General features: G+C 56.0%; 2 protein-coding genes across 4 annotated transcripts in view; one reads left to right on the top strand and one right to left on the bottom strand.

Annotated features, from left to right (window-relative positions):
* Ccm2 (CCM2 scaffold protein) overlaps window positions 1-6,010 on the top strand; it is a 60,267-nt gene extending 54,257 nt beyond the window's left edge. For all 3 annotated transcript variants that reach the window (XM_038342178.1, XM_038342189.1, XM_038342184.1), the window contains 4 exons: window positions 2,281-2,338; window positions 2,870-3,008; window positions 3,683-3,821; window positions 5,374-6,010. In XM_038342178.1, the coding sequence (XP_038198106.1) occupies window positions 2,281-2,338; window positions 2,870-3,008; window positions 3,683-3,821; window positions 5,374-5,654 (617 nt within the window). In that variant the 3' untranslated portion in view covers window positions 5,655-6,010. The remainder of the gene's footprint in view (window positions 1-2,280; window positions 2,339-2,869; window positions 3,009-3,682; window positions 3,822-5,373) is intronic.
* Window positions 6,011-6,045: 35 nt separating this feature from the next.
* Nacad (NAC alpha domain containing) lies at window positions 6,046-14,881 on the bottom strand. Its single transcript, XM_038324310.2, has 9 exons — window positions 14,815-14,881; window positions 10,338-12,259; window positions 8,666-10,250; window positions 8,431-8,540; window positions 8,282-8,353; window positions 7,910-8,056; window positions 7,660-7,803; window positions 7,413-7,535; window positions 6,046-6,276 (listed from the first exon to the last, which is right to left on the bottom strand). Exons 1-9 carry the CDS (start codon window positions 14,879-14,881, stop codon window positions 6,046-6,048), a joined length of 4,401 nt encoding a protein of 1,466 aa, XP_038180238.2.
* Between the last annotated feature and the right edge of the window lie 709 nt (window positions 14,882-15,590).

The following is a 15,590-nucleotide window of genomic DNA, read 5'->3' on the forward strand; positions in this document are numbered from 1 at the left end:
CTGCACACTGCAAAGACCAAACCCTGTACTGCTTGGTCCATGAGCCTGGATGCTTCAGCAGTCCCAGTATGGTGCTGAAGGCCAGGGGAGCTGGGCTCTACCCTCAGCAACAGGGTAGTCAGACTCACAGGAGGAACAAACATGGCAGGTGAGGAGCTGCTTAACTCGGACTTCTTTGTATTTGGGCCACAGCCACTGGAAGTGTTACCCACTTCTGGGGAGGATCTTCCTCCCCTTCGTTGATTCTGTAGGAAATACTCTCACAGACGGACCCAGAGGCATGTCTCATAGTTGATCTCAGGCCCAGTCAAGTTAGAAACTAAAATTAACTGTCACAGTTCATTGTGGGCAAGCTCACAATCTTAGTCAGGGTTTCTGTTGCTGTGGAGAGACACTACAACCATGGAAACTTTTTTTAAAATTTATTTTTATTTTATTTGCATTGCTGGCATGTATGTGTGAGGGTGTCAGATCTTGGAGTTACAGACAGATGTGAGCTGCCATATGGGTGCTGGGAATTGAACCCAGGTTCTATGGAAGAACAGTCAGTGCTCTTAACACAGCTGAGTCATCTCTCCAGCCCCCAACCACAGCAACTCTTACAGAGAAAACATTTAATTGTGGTGGCTTGCTTACAGTTCAGAGGTTCAGTCTGTTTTCAACATGGCAGGGAACACAGCAGCATGCAGACAGATACGGTGCTGGCTATGTCTTCATTAGAAGGCAATAGGAAGTGGACTGAGTAGCTCACTGAGCAAAGTTTGAACATATATGAGACCTCAGAGCCCGCCCCCACAGTGACACACTTCCTCCAACAAGGCCACACTTACTCTAACAAAGCCACGCCTCACAAGAGTGCCACTTCCTTTGGGGGCCATTTTCTTTCAAACCACCATACTCACTGGGATAAGCACACATGTAGTGCGAGGGCTTCCTTCGGCCAGCTTGTCCTGAGACCTCCCTGAGGACTGCACATACCCTGCTCCTTCCTGCTCAGTTCTGCCTTGCTTGCTGGGTCCTACCTGATCTGACAGATCCCAGGGTGTAATGTCTTACACAGCACAAGCTTACCCTGTCAGAGGGCTCCCCCTGTCAGAAAGCATGCCCTATCAGAGCTCTCTCAGAGTTCAGTACAAGCCTTGTGACGCTGAAGCCTTTCTAGATGCTCCAAAGGTTCTATTTTCCCGATCTTTCCAGCTTCTAGAACAGTGATTCTCAACTTCCTAAAATGTTGTGACCCTTTAATACATCTCCTCATGTTGTGGTGACCCCCCACCACAAAATTATCATTTTTTAGCTACTTCATAACTAATTTTGCTACTGTTATGAATTGTAATGTATATATCCGATATGCAAAGTGTATAGGATCACGACCCACAGGCTGAGAACCACTGTTGTAGAGGTTTCTTGGACCATGGTGAGACCATGCGGTGGGAGGGCAGGACGTGACACAGGTCTAGTGGGCATAGTCCTGGACATAGCTGCTGCGACCCACCTGCATAGCTGGGCCCCATATCTTCAGGTTTCTAGAACTTACAAAAGAGAGCTTCAGCCAGGACAAAGCCTTTAGTGCGCTGTGTCCACCCCACAGCACGGGCCATCTTCCTGTTTCAGGGTCTGCTAATTAGTGACCTTCATTATTTTGCCTTGCACTGTTGCAGTCCCAGTCCCAGGAGAGAAAGCGACATCTTCAGGTGCCATTGCCTACGCCTGGCCCCTCTTGTATCACCAGTCGCCTGCTCCCTGTTAGTCTCTCTCAAGACTGCCTCTCTGAGCGCCTCCGTCACTGCCTGTCCTGGTGGTGGGGTGACTTCCTCGGGCTTGGAGAAGCAGAGTGCAGTCTTAACTACACAGCCTCTTCCTCTGCTATCCAGGGACTCGGGATTCTGAGGCCTCAGCCAGGTACAGGCTGAGGCTCAGCTGACTCTGGCTTCTGCTGCGTCCCCTGAGACACATGACGTTATCCCTCTGGTTTAGTTGAGAACATGATTGACATCTCCAAAAGCAACTGTTATTTCCTTGGCCATCTGTGAGTCCTGTGTGACTCCATCCCAGCCTCTGACAGGACGTGTGTTTGACAAAAATCCTCAGGAGAGATGTGGGTTCGAGTCTAGGAAGCTCCATGATGAAGTTCCCAAGGCTGGGGCAGCTACTGTTGCCTATAGATGTGGCATTGGGGTTACCTGCAGCGAGTGCTCGCATTAGGGCCAGCTGGGTACTTGGGACTGAAGCTCCTACCCAGTACTCGAAAGTCCCCTGTGTCTTGTGTCTTTTGCACAGATGACTCTTCCACGAAAGTGGACATGAAGGACACTTACGACGCTGAAGCCAGCACCTTGTGAGTACATGTACCGAGCTCTGGGTCTGGCTCATCCATTTCATGGTCTTGTGTGTCTAGTCTCTGTCTCGGCAGCCCTACGGGTTCTCTTCAGCTCCTCTGAGTCCAGCGCCCCAGATGCCCACCTCTAGAGCCCTGCCAGTCCTTTCTTCTCCGTATCTTCTGTGGCCTCCGGAAGGGCCGCTGGGAAAGGCTCAGAGTGTGGTGACCTGAAGCCTGTTAGCTCAACCTTCATCCTCCCAGCCGTCCTGCCCCTCTTTGCTGACCCTCCCAGGACCACCAGCTGAGCAGGCCAAGCCTCCTGTCCTGGCCCTTCTACTGAACTCCCTCCTTTGCCTAGAACCCATCAGCTCCATTGTAAGGTTGATCCCAGGAGTCAGCTACGCCCAGGCAGTTCTTCCTTAGTCTCTGTTCTTTGCTTCTATGGTCATGTTTGTAAGCAGGTTGACAGGCCTCGGCCCTAACTGGGCACATGAGGTTGTGTAGTGAGGAGCTGAGTGGTCAGGGGCCACTCACCGTTTGCCTTTGCAGCTGCTTCTCTGACTCCGGAGATGTGGGAGGCCTGCCGCCCTTGCCCTTCTGCATGCAGGCCTCGCCCCACAGCAAGACTGTCAGCGAGAGTGAACTGAGCACGAGCGCCACGGAGCTGCTGCAGGACTACATGCTCACGGTGGGCAGCGGTTCTGTCACTTGCCGGCTTTTGCTGCTGTCGGTCTGTGGGGGCGGGGGTCTGTGGGAGCGGGAAGAGTCTGTGGGGGGGGTTTCTGTGGGAGCGGGAGTCTATCAGCCCGAGTTGGTGCTGGGCTGTTTGGCCTGGACCATGCTGGTGCAGATTAAGAACAGCAGCTTCATCAGTGCCTAGGCCTGATGCCTCCTTTTATTTTAGATTTGAAAAGTCAGCCTTCTAGATCTGTTTACCCCCAGGTCACGTTTACATCCTTGCTACTCCATGCAGAGCTAGCTAGTTTCCTTCCCTTCAGCCCTACTGAGGACCTATCTGTGCTGGGACAGCAGATCTGTGTTCCTCCTGGTTCTCTGGGTAGTTTGTATGCTGGGCCTGATGACAGGGACATATGGTGGGCATTCTGACCCCATAGCAGGTACACATGAAGCCAGACATGACCAGGGGCTGATACCCAAGTATTGAACCTTGGCCACTGGGGGGTGTGGCAAGGGTGGGCTCCAGTTGTTACACAGCACACACACTCACACACTTACCGGTGCCAGCCCTCACTGCTCTGCACTCTTCCCTCATATACGTACGCGCGCGCACACACACACTCACACACACTCACACACACTTACCAGTGCCAGCCCTCACTGCTCTGCACTCTTCCCTCACAGTTACGTACTAAGCTGTCATCGCAGGAGATCCAACAGTTTGCAGCATTGCTCCATGAATACCGCAATGGGGCCTCCATCCATGAGTTCTGCATCAGCCTGCGGCAGCTCTATGGGGATAGCCGCAAGTTCCTGCTGCTTGGTGAGTGTGGCTCGGGAGGGTCCCTGGTCCCCTCTGGGAATGTGCTCCATCAGACATGTCTGTCACCAAAGCTTGTCTGAGGCCTCAGGATTGGCATAGCTGTGTTCTCACTCTGCTTAGCCCCTTGAGCTGAGCTGGATTGACCGTGCCAGGAAGCGTGAAAGGGTCCTGAGACGGGGTCTCAACAAACCCTCCAAGTCAGGAGTGGTTGCTGAAGAGTCAGGGGACTCTTGAAGGGGGTTTTGAGGAGCATGTAGGAATTTGGTGAGTGTGAAAGCAAAGACACCATCTAGATAGAAGGATGAGCCGTTGTCAAGACCCCTGCAGAACCCACCTCATTCTGAGCCCAGCACTGGCAGGATCACTGACGCATCGGCCCCACACCGGGAAGGGACCTTGGTGTCTGTGGTTTCCCATTCTGCCAGCACTCAGAACACAGTGAGCTGGCAATAGCTCACTGAGATCTGTGAGGGTCTTATCTGTGCTCTCAGTGAACCAAGGGAGGTCAGCTGACCTGGCTCCTATTGGCCTAGTGAGCGTCAGCTGCCTGCCTGGGGCTCTCCACTGTTGGGAGGTGAAGGACTGGAGACTAGTCTGAGCTCCTCACTCCCAGCTCAGATATCCAGCAAGGCTCAGGTTCCAGGTCCCTGGCACCCAGCCCAGAATGTACCTTCACAAGCCTGAAGCCAGCTCTTTCCCAGTTTGTTCTCAGCTGCATCTTTGCCAGCTGTGGGTATAGAGGTAGGCGTGAAGGGCCCAGCCATCATCTGAGCACTCGGGATACTGAGGCAGGAGGATAGCTTGAGCTGAGTAGGAAGACTCAGAAAAGGGGGGCTAGAAAGTAGTTGAGCTGTGGGTATCTGCTGCTCAGAACCCTGCATCAGGCAGGCAGTTCTGCTAGCCTCTAGGCCTTTCTACCACCTCCTGGCCCTCACCGAAGCAGGCCGTTCAGGGTGCTTTTTCATGTGCTTGGTTTATTTTAGTTTGGGTTTATGATATAGAGCCTCATGTAGCTCAGACTGGCTGTGAACTCCCTGTTTAGGGGAGGATGACCTTGAACTCCGCTCCTCCTTCTTCCTGCAAGGCTCCACCACAGAGGATTGCTGTCTGTAAACTCACCCATTGTGTATGTGGACTGTTCATCCCATCTGGGCAGGCCCAGGCTGCCTGCCCTCATCAGGGTTCTGGCTCTCGGCTTCTGGACTCTGAGACGCTGGTCTTCCTGAGTAGGGCAGCTTCCTGGTTGAGAAAGTTCCCCTGGGTTTGGTTACCGGCTTTGGCACGAGTCCTGGCTCTGAGGACAGACGTCATTACAAATGGCTTTGTGGCCTTGGCTTTCTGCCCTATAAGATAGGGGCTTTGAAGGTCAGAGGCCCCTGACCTGTGTCACGTCTCAAAGCCAAAGAGGGTGAGATTGACAGATACCAAGCTATCTATAGCTGGGGGCTCTTATCAGAGTCAGATTTAATTACACCTGGCTCCAGGGCATAGCTTGTATGGTGTGAGGGTCCTGAGCTCCCCTGAGACGTCACTCTGGGTCATATGTTGGCAGGTTTGAGGCCCTTTATCCCTGAGAAGGACAGTCAGCACTTTGAAAACTTCCTGGAGACCATTGGCGTGAAAGATGGCCGTGGCATCATCACTGACAGCTTTGGAAGGCATCGCCGTGCCCTGAGCACCACCTCCACCTCCACCACCAATGGGAACAGGACCACAGGCAGCCCTGATGACCGGTCAGCGCCGTCGGAGGGAGATGAATGGGATCGCATGATCTTGGACATCAGTAGTGATATTGAAGCGCTAGGCTGCAGCATGGACCAGGACTCGGCGTGATGGGTCGTGACAGTGTCCACTTGTCTCACACAGCCATCCCAGGCCTTCCTGGACCTGGCTAGGAGCTAGGGAGGTGCTGCAGACACAGGAGGCTCCGGTGGCCAGGTCCTCTACTGTGAAGGAGTGGAGAACTGCCACAGGACATATGCCCCGGCACAGGGCGGAAGCCTCTGTGTCTTCCTCGGGGGCCCAGCAATGCCTGTAGCATATCCCCACTCGGGGAGGGCCAGTTGCAGCTGGCAGGAAGAGCCAGTTCTGTCGGCCTGGCCCTGGACAGCTGATATTTTGCACATGATTTTCCTCTTCTAACTCTCAGAGACCTTAAAAAGAAGTTTACTACAATGTGAATAATTTAATCTCCAGTTGTCAAGCATTTTTTTTTCTGTTCCAGTTAGCTGAAAGCCATGTTGTTGTGGGGGTGGGGGTGCACTCCATCCTGACCCTTGTCTGTTGGACCATGAGTGCCCACAGTGTCTGATTGGTGCTTCTGCTTTGACTCTGTGAACAAGGGACAGGAGCAGACACTTTGGGAACCTCTTACTCGGCAGGGCTTCCTTTCTTTGCATTCTCTGTACAGATCGTCTCCAGGACAGTAGCAGCTCTGGCCCTTTGTGAAAGCCTCCTGGATGATCAGAAGTGAGGGTACAAGAGCTGAGGGTGGGGCTTCTGAAAGGCTGACGTGGCCCAATGGGCCTCATTCTGTCCCCTTCCCCAGTCAGCTCTTCTCCTAAGCCTTGCTGAGTTCCTTCTGGCCTCTACCCTCCAGAGCCCTTAAAGCTCTCCTAGCCACCGGAAGGAGGGAAGTGACCTGGGTTCAGGCAGCCCTAGAAAGCCAGGCTGAGGGGACAGCTTCCTATGTTGTCCACACTGGGGGAGGAAGTGCTGTGTCCTGGGCAGAAGAGCTGTGTGAGGACCAGGACCGTCTCTGGCCTGGGGTGGTTGTGGTAGAGCCCCAGGGGCCCTGTGGATACCTCAGTTGTCTCCTGGATAAGCTAGAGTATCCCTGGGGTTCTCAGCAGTATCATGGCCTCAGGACAGTATTTAACAGAATTTTCCTGTCATCTGCTATCCTGGGTCTGGTCATGGGAGCCTAGGCCAAGGCAAGAGAGTCAAGACAGTTGGGGTGGTCTCTTGATTGGCATGCAGCTAATTCTTTCCTGGATGTGTAGAGAGACCGAAGACCAAGCTGTAGTCCACCCTGTGCCCAATTATGCCCTCGTGTTCCCATGTGCACATCAGCAGGGTGTGTGTGGAAGGGAAGGACCCGGACAGCCACACTTCTGCGGCCAGAAATGTAGGAGGAAAGGACAGGCAGGACATGGCCATGCTGCTGCAGCTGGGTCTGAGAGCCAGAGAGGGGTGAAGGAACCCTGGGGGTGATGAGGGATGTCGTGGGTACTGGGGAGACACCAGAGGGCAGTTAGGTAACAGCAGAGAACGATGGGACACTAAAGGGTGATGGTGGCATGGTGATGACGTACAGATGACAGAAGGCAGTGGGGAATGCCAGGTTCTCGGGACACTCGGGCAGTGAAGGGACATCACCCAAGGGTGATGAGACTATACCACACAACCGAGCGGACTCCAAAGGGTGATGATGTGACACTCATTTATTGGACAACAGGCTGGGGAGAGGCAGAGCGGCCCGAGCTTCCAGTCAGTAGCTACATTGTCAGTTCCTGCAGAAGAAGAGCCAGGTTAGAAGGGGCCTTTTCTGCAGGCCCGCCATAGGGGCATCTGGGCTGCGGAAGTGCTCACCATGATGGCATTGACGATGTCGCTGTGGTTGTCTCTCAGTGCCCTCACGGCCTTTGCCCTGGACACGTTGGCCTGGGCCATCACCAGCTCGATGTCACGAAGTTCCAGCCCAGCCTCCTCTACCTGGTGGAGGGAACAGGGAGGTGGCTTAGCTGCCTGAGGCCCGTGAGCAGGGTGCTGCCCAGGCAGAATCCCATCCTGCCCTTATTCTGCCCCCAGTCAAGTGTTGGGAGCTTCTAGGCCTCACCTCCTCATCTTCCTCCTCCTGCTCCTCGCACTCTGGCCTCACCCGGGGTCCAGGTGCCAACTCGGGGACCAGCGCTGAGGACTCTGAGGGCACCTTGAACTTCTCTGCTGCAGCTTTGTGTACTTGCTGGGACAGGTCCTCAATCTGCAGTATAGGACAGCTGTGTGAACAGAGCTCACTGACCCTGCTGGCCTTTCCCCAAACCACAACATGGCCATAGCCCTGGCCTTAACATGACAGCGTGACAGACCTTGGCCTCACCAAAGACCACATAGGTGTCGGAAGCGGGGCTCTTGAAGACATCTGGCTTGGCAATGACAAACAAGATGTTCTTGGACTTCTGGATGGTGATCCTGGTGACTCCCTGAATCTGCCGTAAGCCCAGTTTCGACATTGCCTGAGGTGGAGGGCAGGAGACTCAGACCACTTTACCTGTAACTGGGTGGCTGCCGTTCCCCGTCAGGCTGACCTCCCTCTGTAAGGGCCTCCTCAGGACATTCCAGTGTCAGGGGTGGGGTTACTAGATTTAACTCAAAGCCACAGGCTATGAGGGGTGTTCGTAAGGGTGCCTCCCTGAATACATGTCCTCTCCCAGGGCTCTCTAGGGGAGCCCTCAGCTGACCTTTCGAGCCTTCTTCTCGCTGCGGCTTTGCTTGGCTTTGGCAATGGTCTCCTCATTGCTGCCTGCTGAGCCCTGTAGGAAGGTGAAGGCTAAGCATCTGTGGGGGCTGGGGAAATGCCCAGAGACCCACCCCTTTCTGGGACCAGCACCTGTGCCTGGCACTGCGCTTTCTGAGGTGGGATATCCTGCTCATCCAGCTCAGCGGACGACTCCCCGTGGCTATCCGAATGCTGGCCAGAGCCTGGGGCTCTCTGTGAGTCTGGGGGAAGGAGTGAGGTGTGAAGGCCTCTTGCTGTTGCAGAGGGTCCTCCAGTCCCATCATCCTCTAGTGTCTCTCTAGGAGAAGTCTAGCTGGCCCAGGCCATGACCCCCACATACCCTTACCTTCCTCTGGGCTGTCTTCATCCTCTTGTTGCTCATGGGCTGGGAACCCTCGAGGGCCAGCTGGGTTCTGGGTCCCAGAGGGAGGAGGCACTTGGCAGGGGCTTGAGATGATGCAAGCCAGGTCTTTGGCATCTGTGGGGTTCACCTTGGGGTTGAGGGTGGAGTGAGGTGAGAGGCTGACACGCTGCCGGGCCCCCAGAGGCTTTGTGGATCCTGAGGCAGTAACGGCAGCAGGTCCCAGGGCTCCTGCCCGAGGCATCAGACCACGAGAGGCTGGGGGTTCCTCTTCCACAGAGACTTTCTGGGGAGTGGGACACAAGCAGGAGGCTAGGGGCCCTGGGGATGTTTGGGATGCCCTGTCGAGGGCACTGGGAGCAGGAGGGTCAGGGTCCAGGAACCTCTTCTGGGATGCAGTGGGCAGGTCACTAGTGGAGTTTACTAGGGAAGGATTAAGGGCACCTGGGGTCCTCTGAGACCGTTCTCTGCTACCCAGGCCTAGCATGGGCTCCAGTTGCAGGAAGGGTGGTGCACACCTGACAGTCTCTTCAGAGTAGATGCTGCTCAGTGTGCATGTGGCCCTTGCTGGGGACCCTGGGCAGGAACCTAGCCTGGCTTGCACGGATAGAGCCGCAGGAAGCCTGGGGCCCAAGGTGTCCTTGCTGCTCAGGACCCTTCCCTCCACGGCTGAGGTCAGCTGTGTCTGGCTGACCTCAGAGCCCGCAGCAGAATGTGCCTTGGAAGTCTCCCCTGTACCTTGGGATGCCGATTTAGACACATTTCCATGCCCTGGTGCTTTGTGGCCTCTGCCCCGCTTGTTTTTGGCCCCCAGGGCCTCTCTTTGAGGTGAGTGGGTCTTGACCCCATCACGGGCTTCAAGACATGCTCCTTGCTTGAGTGCAGATAGGCTCTCTGCTACTTCCTCTCCCGCACAAGATGCAGGCTCAGAGGTCTTTGTGCTCAAGGTGGGACATGGCTCTTCTGGAGCCCCAGAGTTATCAGCTTTTACAGCTGGCTCTGAGCCATTCTGTTGGGCTGGCTTTGGAGCTGGGAGTGCTGAGTCTAGAGGGGGTTCTGCATCCTGCTCCTTGGGCACTGGCTTTGGTCCTAAGGCCACGCCTGACTCCTGATGGACCTCAGAGGCTGAAGGCTTCGTCTCTGGGGTATAGCCTGTTTCTCTCTGCAGAGTCTGAACGGTGTCTTGGACTATCAGCTCTGGGTCAGAGGTGGAATCTGTATCTTGGGGGGATGGAGATGCCATCTCAGGGGTGTCCTGGGCTGATGTGGCATTGCCTTCAGCCTGCTGGGACTCCAGTGTGGCTGCAGCCACAGGTTGTAGTTCTGAGGTTGAATCTAAGCTTTGCAGGGGTGAAGATGATGTTACTGGGGTAACCTGGGGTATGATGTCACCCTCCTCAGCCTGCTGTGGTCCCAGTGTGGCAGCAAGCACGGGCTCTCGGTCTGAGGTGAGATTTGAGCCTTGCAGGGGTAGACATGCCATAGGAGAGTCCTGGGGTACTGGGGCAAGCCCTTCATCCTGCTGGGACCCCAGTGTGACCAGAGCCTCAGGTTCTGAGCCTTGCAGGGGTAGACATGCCATAGGAGAGTCCTGGGGTACTGAGGCAATCCCTTCATCCTGCTGGAACCCTGATGTGGCCAGAGCCTCAGGTTCTAGGTCTGAGCCTTTCAGGGGTGGGCATGATGCCACAGGGGAGTCCAGGGGTTCTGTGATGCCTTCCTCAGCCTTTTGGAACCCAAATGTAGCCACATCTGTACTCTGTAGGAGTGTAGGTGATGGTGCCACCGGGGCACCCTGCACTGCTATGACACACCCCTCATCTTGCCGGAGCTTCAGAGTGACTACAGCCACAGACTCTGGGCCTGAGGCGGGATCTGCACATTGCAATAATGGGGCTAAAGTAATAGGGGTGTCCTGGGGCATTGCAGCAGCTTCCTCAGCCTTCTGGGGTCTCACTGAAGCCACAGCTACATACTCCAGTGTGGAGGGAAGGCCCAGGACTCCTTCCTTCAGGTTATCAAGAAGGATTGGACAGGTGGGGCTTGTTTCTTCCTGCAGATCTAGAATTGGTTGTGCAGGGACAGGCTTAGAGCCTAAAGTCATGCTCAGCCCCTTCTGGCAGAGCTGGGGCAGTGCGCTGGGTGCTTGCTGAGCAACCGCATCAACTTCTTCGTTCCCTCCCCTGGGGGTGACTGTGGTAGCTTCCTCCTGGGCGTCTGGAGCTGCTCGCATATCAGGGAGGGGCACGGTAGCTTCAGACTCTCTGCCTAAAACTGGAGCCTCTTCTGCTAGTTCTGCAATTGATTCCTGGCTATTGGTGAGACGGGCTTCGTGCTCTGTCCCCTGAACTGTGACTCTGCTTCCGTGCTCCTGCTCTGTGCTCTGGGCACTGGGCTGGGCATGGGGCTCCCCACTGTACAGCCTGTCGTCATCTGCCCCGGCATAGGAAGCGGAGTCCGAGTCTGAGGAGGCGGCCGAGGTATCGTCCCGGAAGGCGAAGGCCTCATCCATGCCCTCGATGATGGACAGATCTGACAGCGACTGCAGGAAGGAGCCAGATGTGCTGTCATCCTCGCCCTCTCCCGCCAGGTCTCCATCTGGGGTGGCAGCACCAGCAGCTACCTCCTCTTCCTCCTCCTCCTCCTCCTCCTCCTCTTGGGACAGGGGTGTCACTTCCACAGCTTCCACCTGGAAGATGAGGCTACCCCGGAAGGGTAGTAGGGCGGCAGGGATCATCGGGTCGTTGGCCAAGAAGCTTGGGTCAAAGAAATGGCCCTCCTGGCTCCAGGAAGAACTGCTGTCGGCTGAGAGGCTAGACTCGGAGGACGGGGGCTCTGGAGGGTCTGTGGGGTGTGGCTCTAGTTCGTCTACCACAGACCCTGACGGGGAGAGGCCCCAGTCGGAGGGAAAGTCCAGCCCTTCAGCGGGGGCCAGCAGGCTGAGGGAACAGGAAGGCGATGAGGCCCAGCTGTCCCCATCTGCTGTGATATAGGAGCCTGAGGGTGAAGCTGGCGTTGAGTCCAGTACCTCATCCAGCAGCTCGGCCTCCAGGTCCCAGGCATCCCTGTGGGGCCCATGGTCAGGGAGCAGGCCATAGATGGTCTTGGTGGGAGTGGAGGGGGGTGTGAAGTAGGACTCAAGGTCGGGGGGAGGGGAAGGCACAGGAGGATCACCCTGAGAACACAGCTCCGGAGGTGGATGCAGGGCCATGTGCCCACCCTCCCGGTCCCTGAGCACTGGCCAGGCTGCCCTGGGTGAAGGGATGACCTGGCATGTCTCCTCACCCATCACGATGCGGGGCTCCAGGGTGGTAGGGAGAGGGACGTCAGCAGACAAAGGCTGGAGAGGTAGGCCCTCAGGGAGGACCCCTGGACTTGGGCTGCCCTCTGCTGGGTCCACCCAGGTTGAGGCAGCCCCACTGGGCCCTGCATCCCAGCTGGCTCCCTCAGGCTGGGGCCGGGCACCTGGTTTGCTGGGCAGGAATGTGAGAGCCAGAAGGCTGGGCCCTGGGGTCAGGGCATGGGGCTCCCGTTGGTCCCCTTTCAGGATGGTGGCATTGGCTGCATCACATGAGAGATCTGTGGAGACAGGAAGGGACACGAGATGCCTACTGGACACATCTCAGAGCCACGCCAGGTGAAGAGCTGAACATGGGACAACAGGTTTCCATGGCTAAAATTGCAGAGGAAGGCTGGCCAGGGACGGTAGCAGAGATGAGGGTGGTGGGGAGGCTTGAGAAAGACTTCCCAGTGATGTCAGCAGAGCAGGCAGCTGCCTACAGGCTTTATACGAAGGGGAGCCATGAGGAATGTGTACTAGAAACCCAGGCTTTTCTTGGGGACACTTCAGCAAAGGTACAATCAGCCATTGTCTCTGTTCAGAGTCCAGTTTGCTATTTCAGCTTGATTCACCTAGGCTTGGCAGGAACAGGACTCTGAGAATCCACTGGACAATGTCAGCTCCTCCCTGTGGCAAGGACTAGGGTCCCACACACTACAGCTCTGGAACATTCCAGCTCTGCTGAAAAGCAGGAGGTTATGCCTCTAGCCCATCTCTCCCCTACCCTTGCCTATACTCGAGGCCAGCCTCAAGTTTCCCGGAGCTCTCTACAAAGCCCTGCCTGCAGCTAAGTTTCTGGAGAACGGAGACGGACATGTACCAGCATCTGAGCTGTAGCATCTGCTCCAAAGGGCAGTGATGGGAAATGATGGTGATCAGGTGCCCATGGGAACAGGACAACTGAGAGAAGGCTGGCCTCGTCCTCTCCATGGTGGCAGCCACTCATGCTAAGATTCCTCTACCATTCTGGGAGCTTCTGGTCTGTCTTGGGTCCTTCTCTAAGCCTTTTCAGGCACAGATACTCATGGGCTGGCTGGCATACCCTCAGCTGACATGCCACATTACAAACACATGCCCATACCACGATGCCCCATGAATCTAAAAGTACTTAGGGACTTAGGAAGGCAGCAGACAAACCTCTCCAGATGGCAGCACCCATACCACCTCCTAACTTTCTGGCTGCTGCTGTCTTACTGGCCTGTATATCACCACTGAGATCACAGCACAGTCACTGAGTCCCGTGGCTTTTAGCTCAGCCCCACCAGTGTACTCCGGGTGCTGAAAGCGTCATTTTGTAAGCCCCCCCCCTTTTTTGTGACCTCTGTAATAGCTCCTCTCTCACCTGGACCGTGGCCAAACACACATTGCTTTGAAGTATCCACTTAAAGCCTTCCTACTATCCCCAGAGCCCAGGCCGAGTCCTGCATGAGAGGGGGAGGGGCAGTGCCTAGGGGCCTGCCGCTCTGGCAGGCACACAGCCAATGCTGCTGGCTCTACCATGCTCACTGGTGACAGGGCAACATGGCCTGCACCGCACCGTGGCTTTGTCTTTCTCAGTTGCTGGGTAGATCTCACTCAGGATGAGAGGGAGGCTGAAGAGGAGACAGCCACTTCCCTGATATCTGCTCTCAGCCGTGTCAGGGCACTGGGCTCTTCGACACTGGCTGGACTCATCGGCCTGCAGCTGGGCTACCAGGGCAACCAGGGGTCCTGACAGAAAGGGAAGGGGATCCTTCAGGTCCCTTGAGGGACACCTGGCACTGGAAGTGGGTGTGGTTAGTAGCCACCACTGGGTGTCCTGAAGGCAGGTTCTTGCCATCTCTACTTCTTAGTGTGGCCTCAGGGCAGAAGAAGGGCAGAATTGGGCCAAGGTTAAAATGGAAATAAAAGGCCAAAGTTGTGGGGGATTTTGGGTGGTGTGGTTTGTTTCATGACTCATCCAAAGTCACCAAGCAAGCCAGAAAGGAACCAGCCTACCACTGGGTCTGGGTTGCCTGTTCCCCAAGAAGAGTAAGGTGGCATCTGTGTTAGCTCTCAGTCAGGCCTCTGGCCCAGCACTGGTGCCATCCCCATTCTTGCCCATCCTGTCCCCAGATGACTTCTTGCACACAGCAAGGTGCCCTTGGCTTTATCCAAGCTCCACACAGTTCATCTCCATCAGGGACCATTCAAGCTTAAGAGTACCCTCAGGCCTGCAAGTGGACTGGCTCCCACCAACACAATGTCCCTGCTTCTCCCTACAGATTAAGACCACTGCTGGCCACGACACCTCCCCAGGCCTCACCTCCCAGACTCAGCTCTGCCAGTGTCCTCTGGCTGGGCTCCCATCAGTCTTATACCTCCTTTCTAAGTCTAGCCGCTTGCTGCCCTGGACACCTAAGGTACTTCTAAGGACCCTCTGGTGGTCACTGGATAAGCCTTCAGTACCCTCTGGGACTCCAGCTTCCAAACCTGCCACCCACCGTCGGTCCTATGGCCCCATAGCTCTCTGTGGACAAAGAAACGCGATGTGGCACACAAGCTCAAGCAAATGGGACTCGTTCCAAAGAGCACCCCCCTCGCGCCAGCCCAGAGTGAAAGACACTGCCCTTCATGGCTTCAGGTTTGGAGGATGATTCCTGCGGCCTCCAGGCTTTCATGAAATCCTGGGGGTGGATGTGGGGGAAGGATGCAATGTGGAGGGAAGAACCGGTCTGGAAATATAGAGGAGGGGACTTTTAGGAGGCTGAGGGATGGAGAGAGAGAAAGCCAGAGAAAGGTATTGGGCCAGAACGGGGAGCCGCTGCGGTCTCACCTGTGCGGGATCCTGGCCCTCCTGCCTCAGGCAGCGGCAGTTCAGCACGCGCAGCCTCCCCCGGCATGGCCTGGACGTGTGCCTGCCGGTCCCCCGTCTCTCTGTCCCTCTGTCCGTCAATGTGCTCGGAGTAGCCAGCTCGGCCACCGCCCCTCTGCTGGGGGGGGGGGGCGTGGATGACGTCAGCGTTGCCCCGCCCGCCTCTCAAGCCGAGTGAGCGTGCGCCACCGCGCCAGGCACTGCGGAGTGCCAGAGGGAGGGCGCTCATTCCCCACGTTCATCCCATCACTTCTTTCACATTGCTGAGTCTAGGGCCAGAAGGCTGCGCCCTGCCCCGCCTTTCCAGCAGCATCCAGCATCCACTTGGAGTCCGGGCTCCTCCCAAGGTGACATCGTCTCTTAGCTGGAAGAGGCAAAAGGTGCTGCCGGAACCAGGGGTGCAGGTTAATCTGGGGAGATATGTATTTTGCAGAGTGGGCAGGGCTACTTTAATGAGTGATGGCCCAACCTATCGCTCAATGACTGGGCAGAGGACGCCGGGAGTCCAAGGAAGGAGTTATTACCTCCAGGCCCCAGAATGAGCTGAAACAGCAGCTCGGGATTGGCTGGTCGTGGCAGTCAGTCTCCATAGCAACCACCTCCTGTTTCTGTGGCAACGGGAGATGGAGTTGAGTGCGCCAGGGAAAGCGGCGCCAGAGGAGCTTCTGGGCTGATCTTTTGAGTTCTAGCTCGGCGATCGGCTTTCTTTCCTTCACCCTTTGGATCTCTAGGCCAGA

The sequence above is a fragment of the Arvicola amphibius genome, chromosome 1, assembly GCF_903992535.2.
Source record: "Arvicola amphibius chromosome 1, mArvAmp1.2, whole genome shotgun sequence".
Taxonomy (NCBI): Eukaryota; Metazoa; Chordata; class Mammalia; order Rodentia; family Cricetidae; genus Arvicola; species Arvicola amphibius.

What these genes read in the sequence shown, in the direction of transcription:
- Nacad (XM_038324310.2), bottom strand. Translation starts at nt 14,881, where the DNA reads ATGCCGGGGGAGGCTGCGCGTGCTGAACTGCCGCTGCCTGAGGCAGGA. An exon ending in AGGGCCAGGATCCCGCACAG is followed by an intron (nt 12,260 to 14,814) that starts GTGAGACCGCAG and finishes CTGTCTCCACAG; the next exon opens with ATCTCTCATGTGATGCAGCC. An exon ending in ACATCGTCAATGCCATCATG is followed by an intron (nt 6,277 to 7,412) that starts GTGAGCACTTCC and finishes CTGATCATCCAG; the next exon opens with GAGGCTTTCACAAAGGGCCA.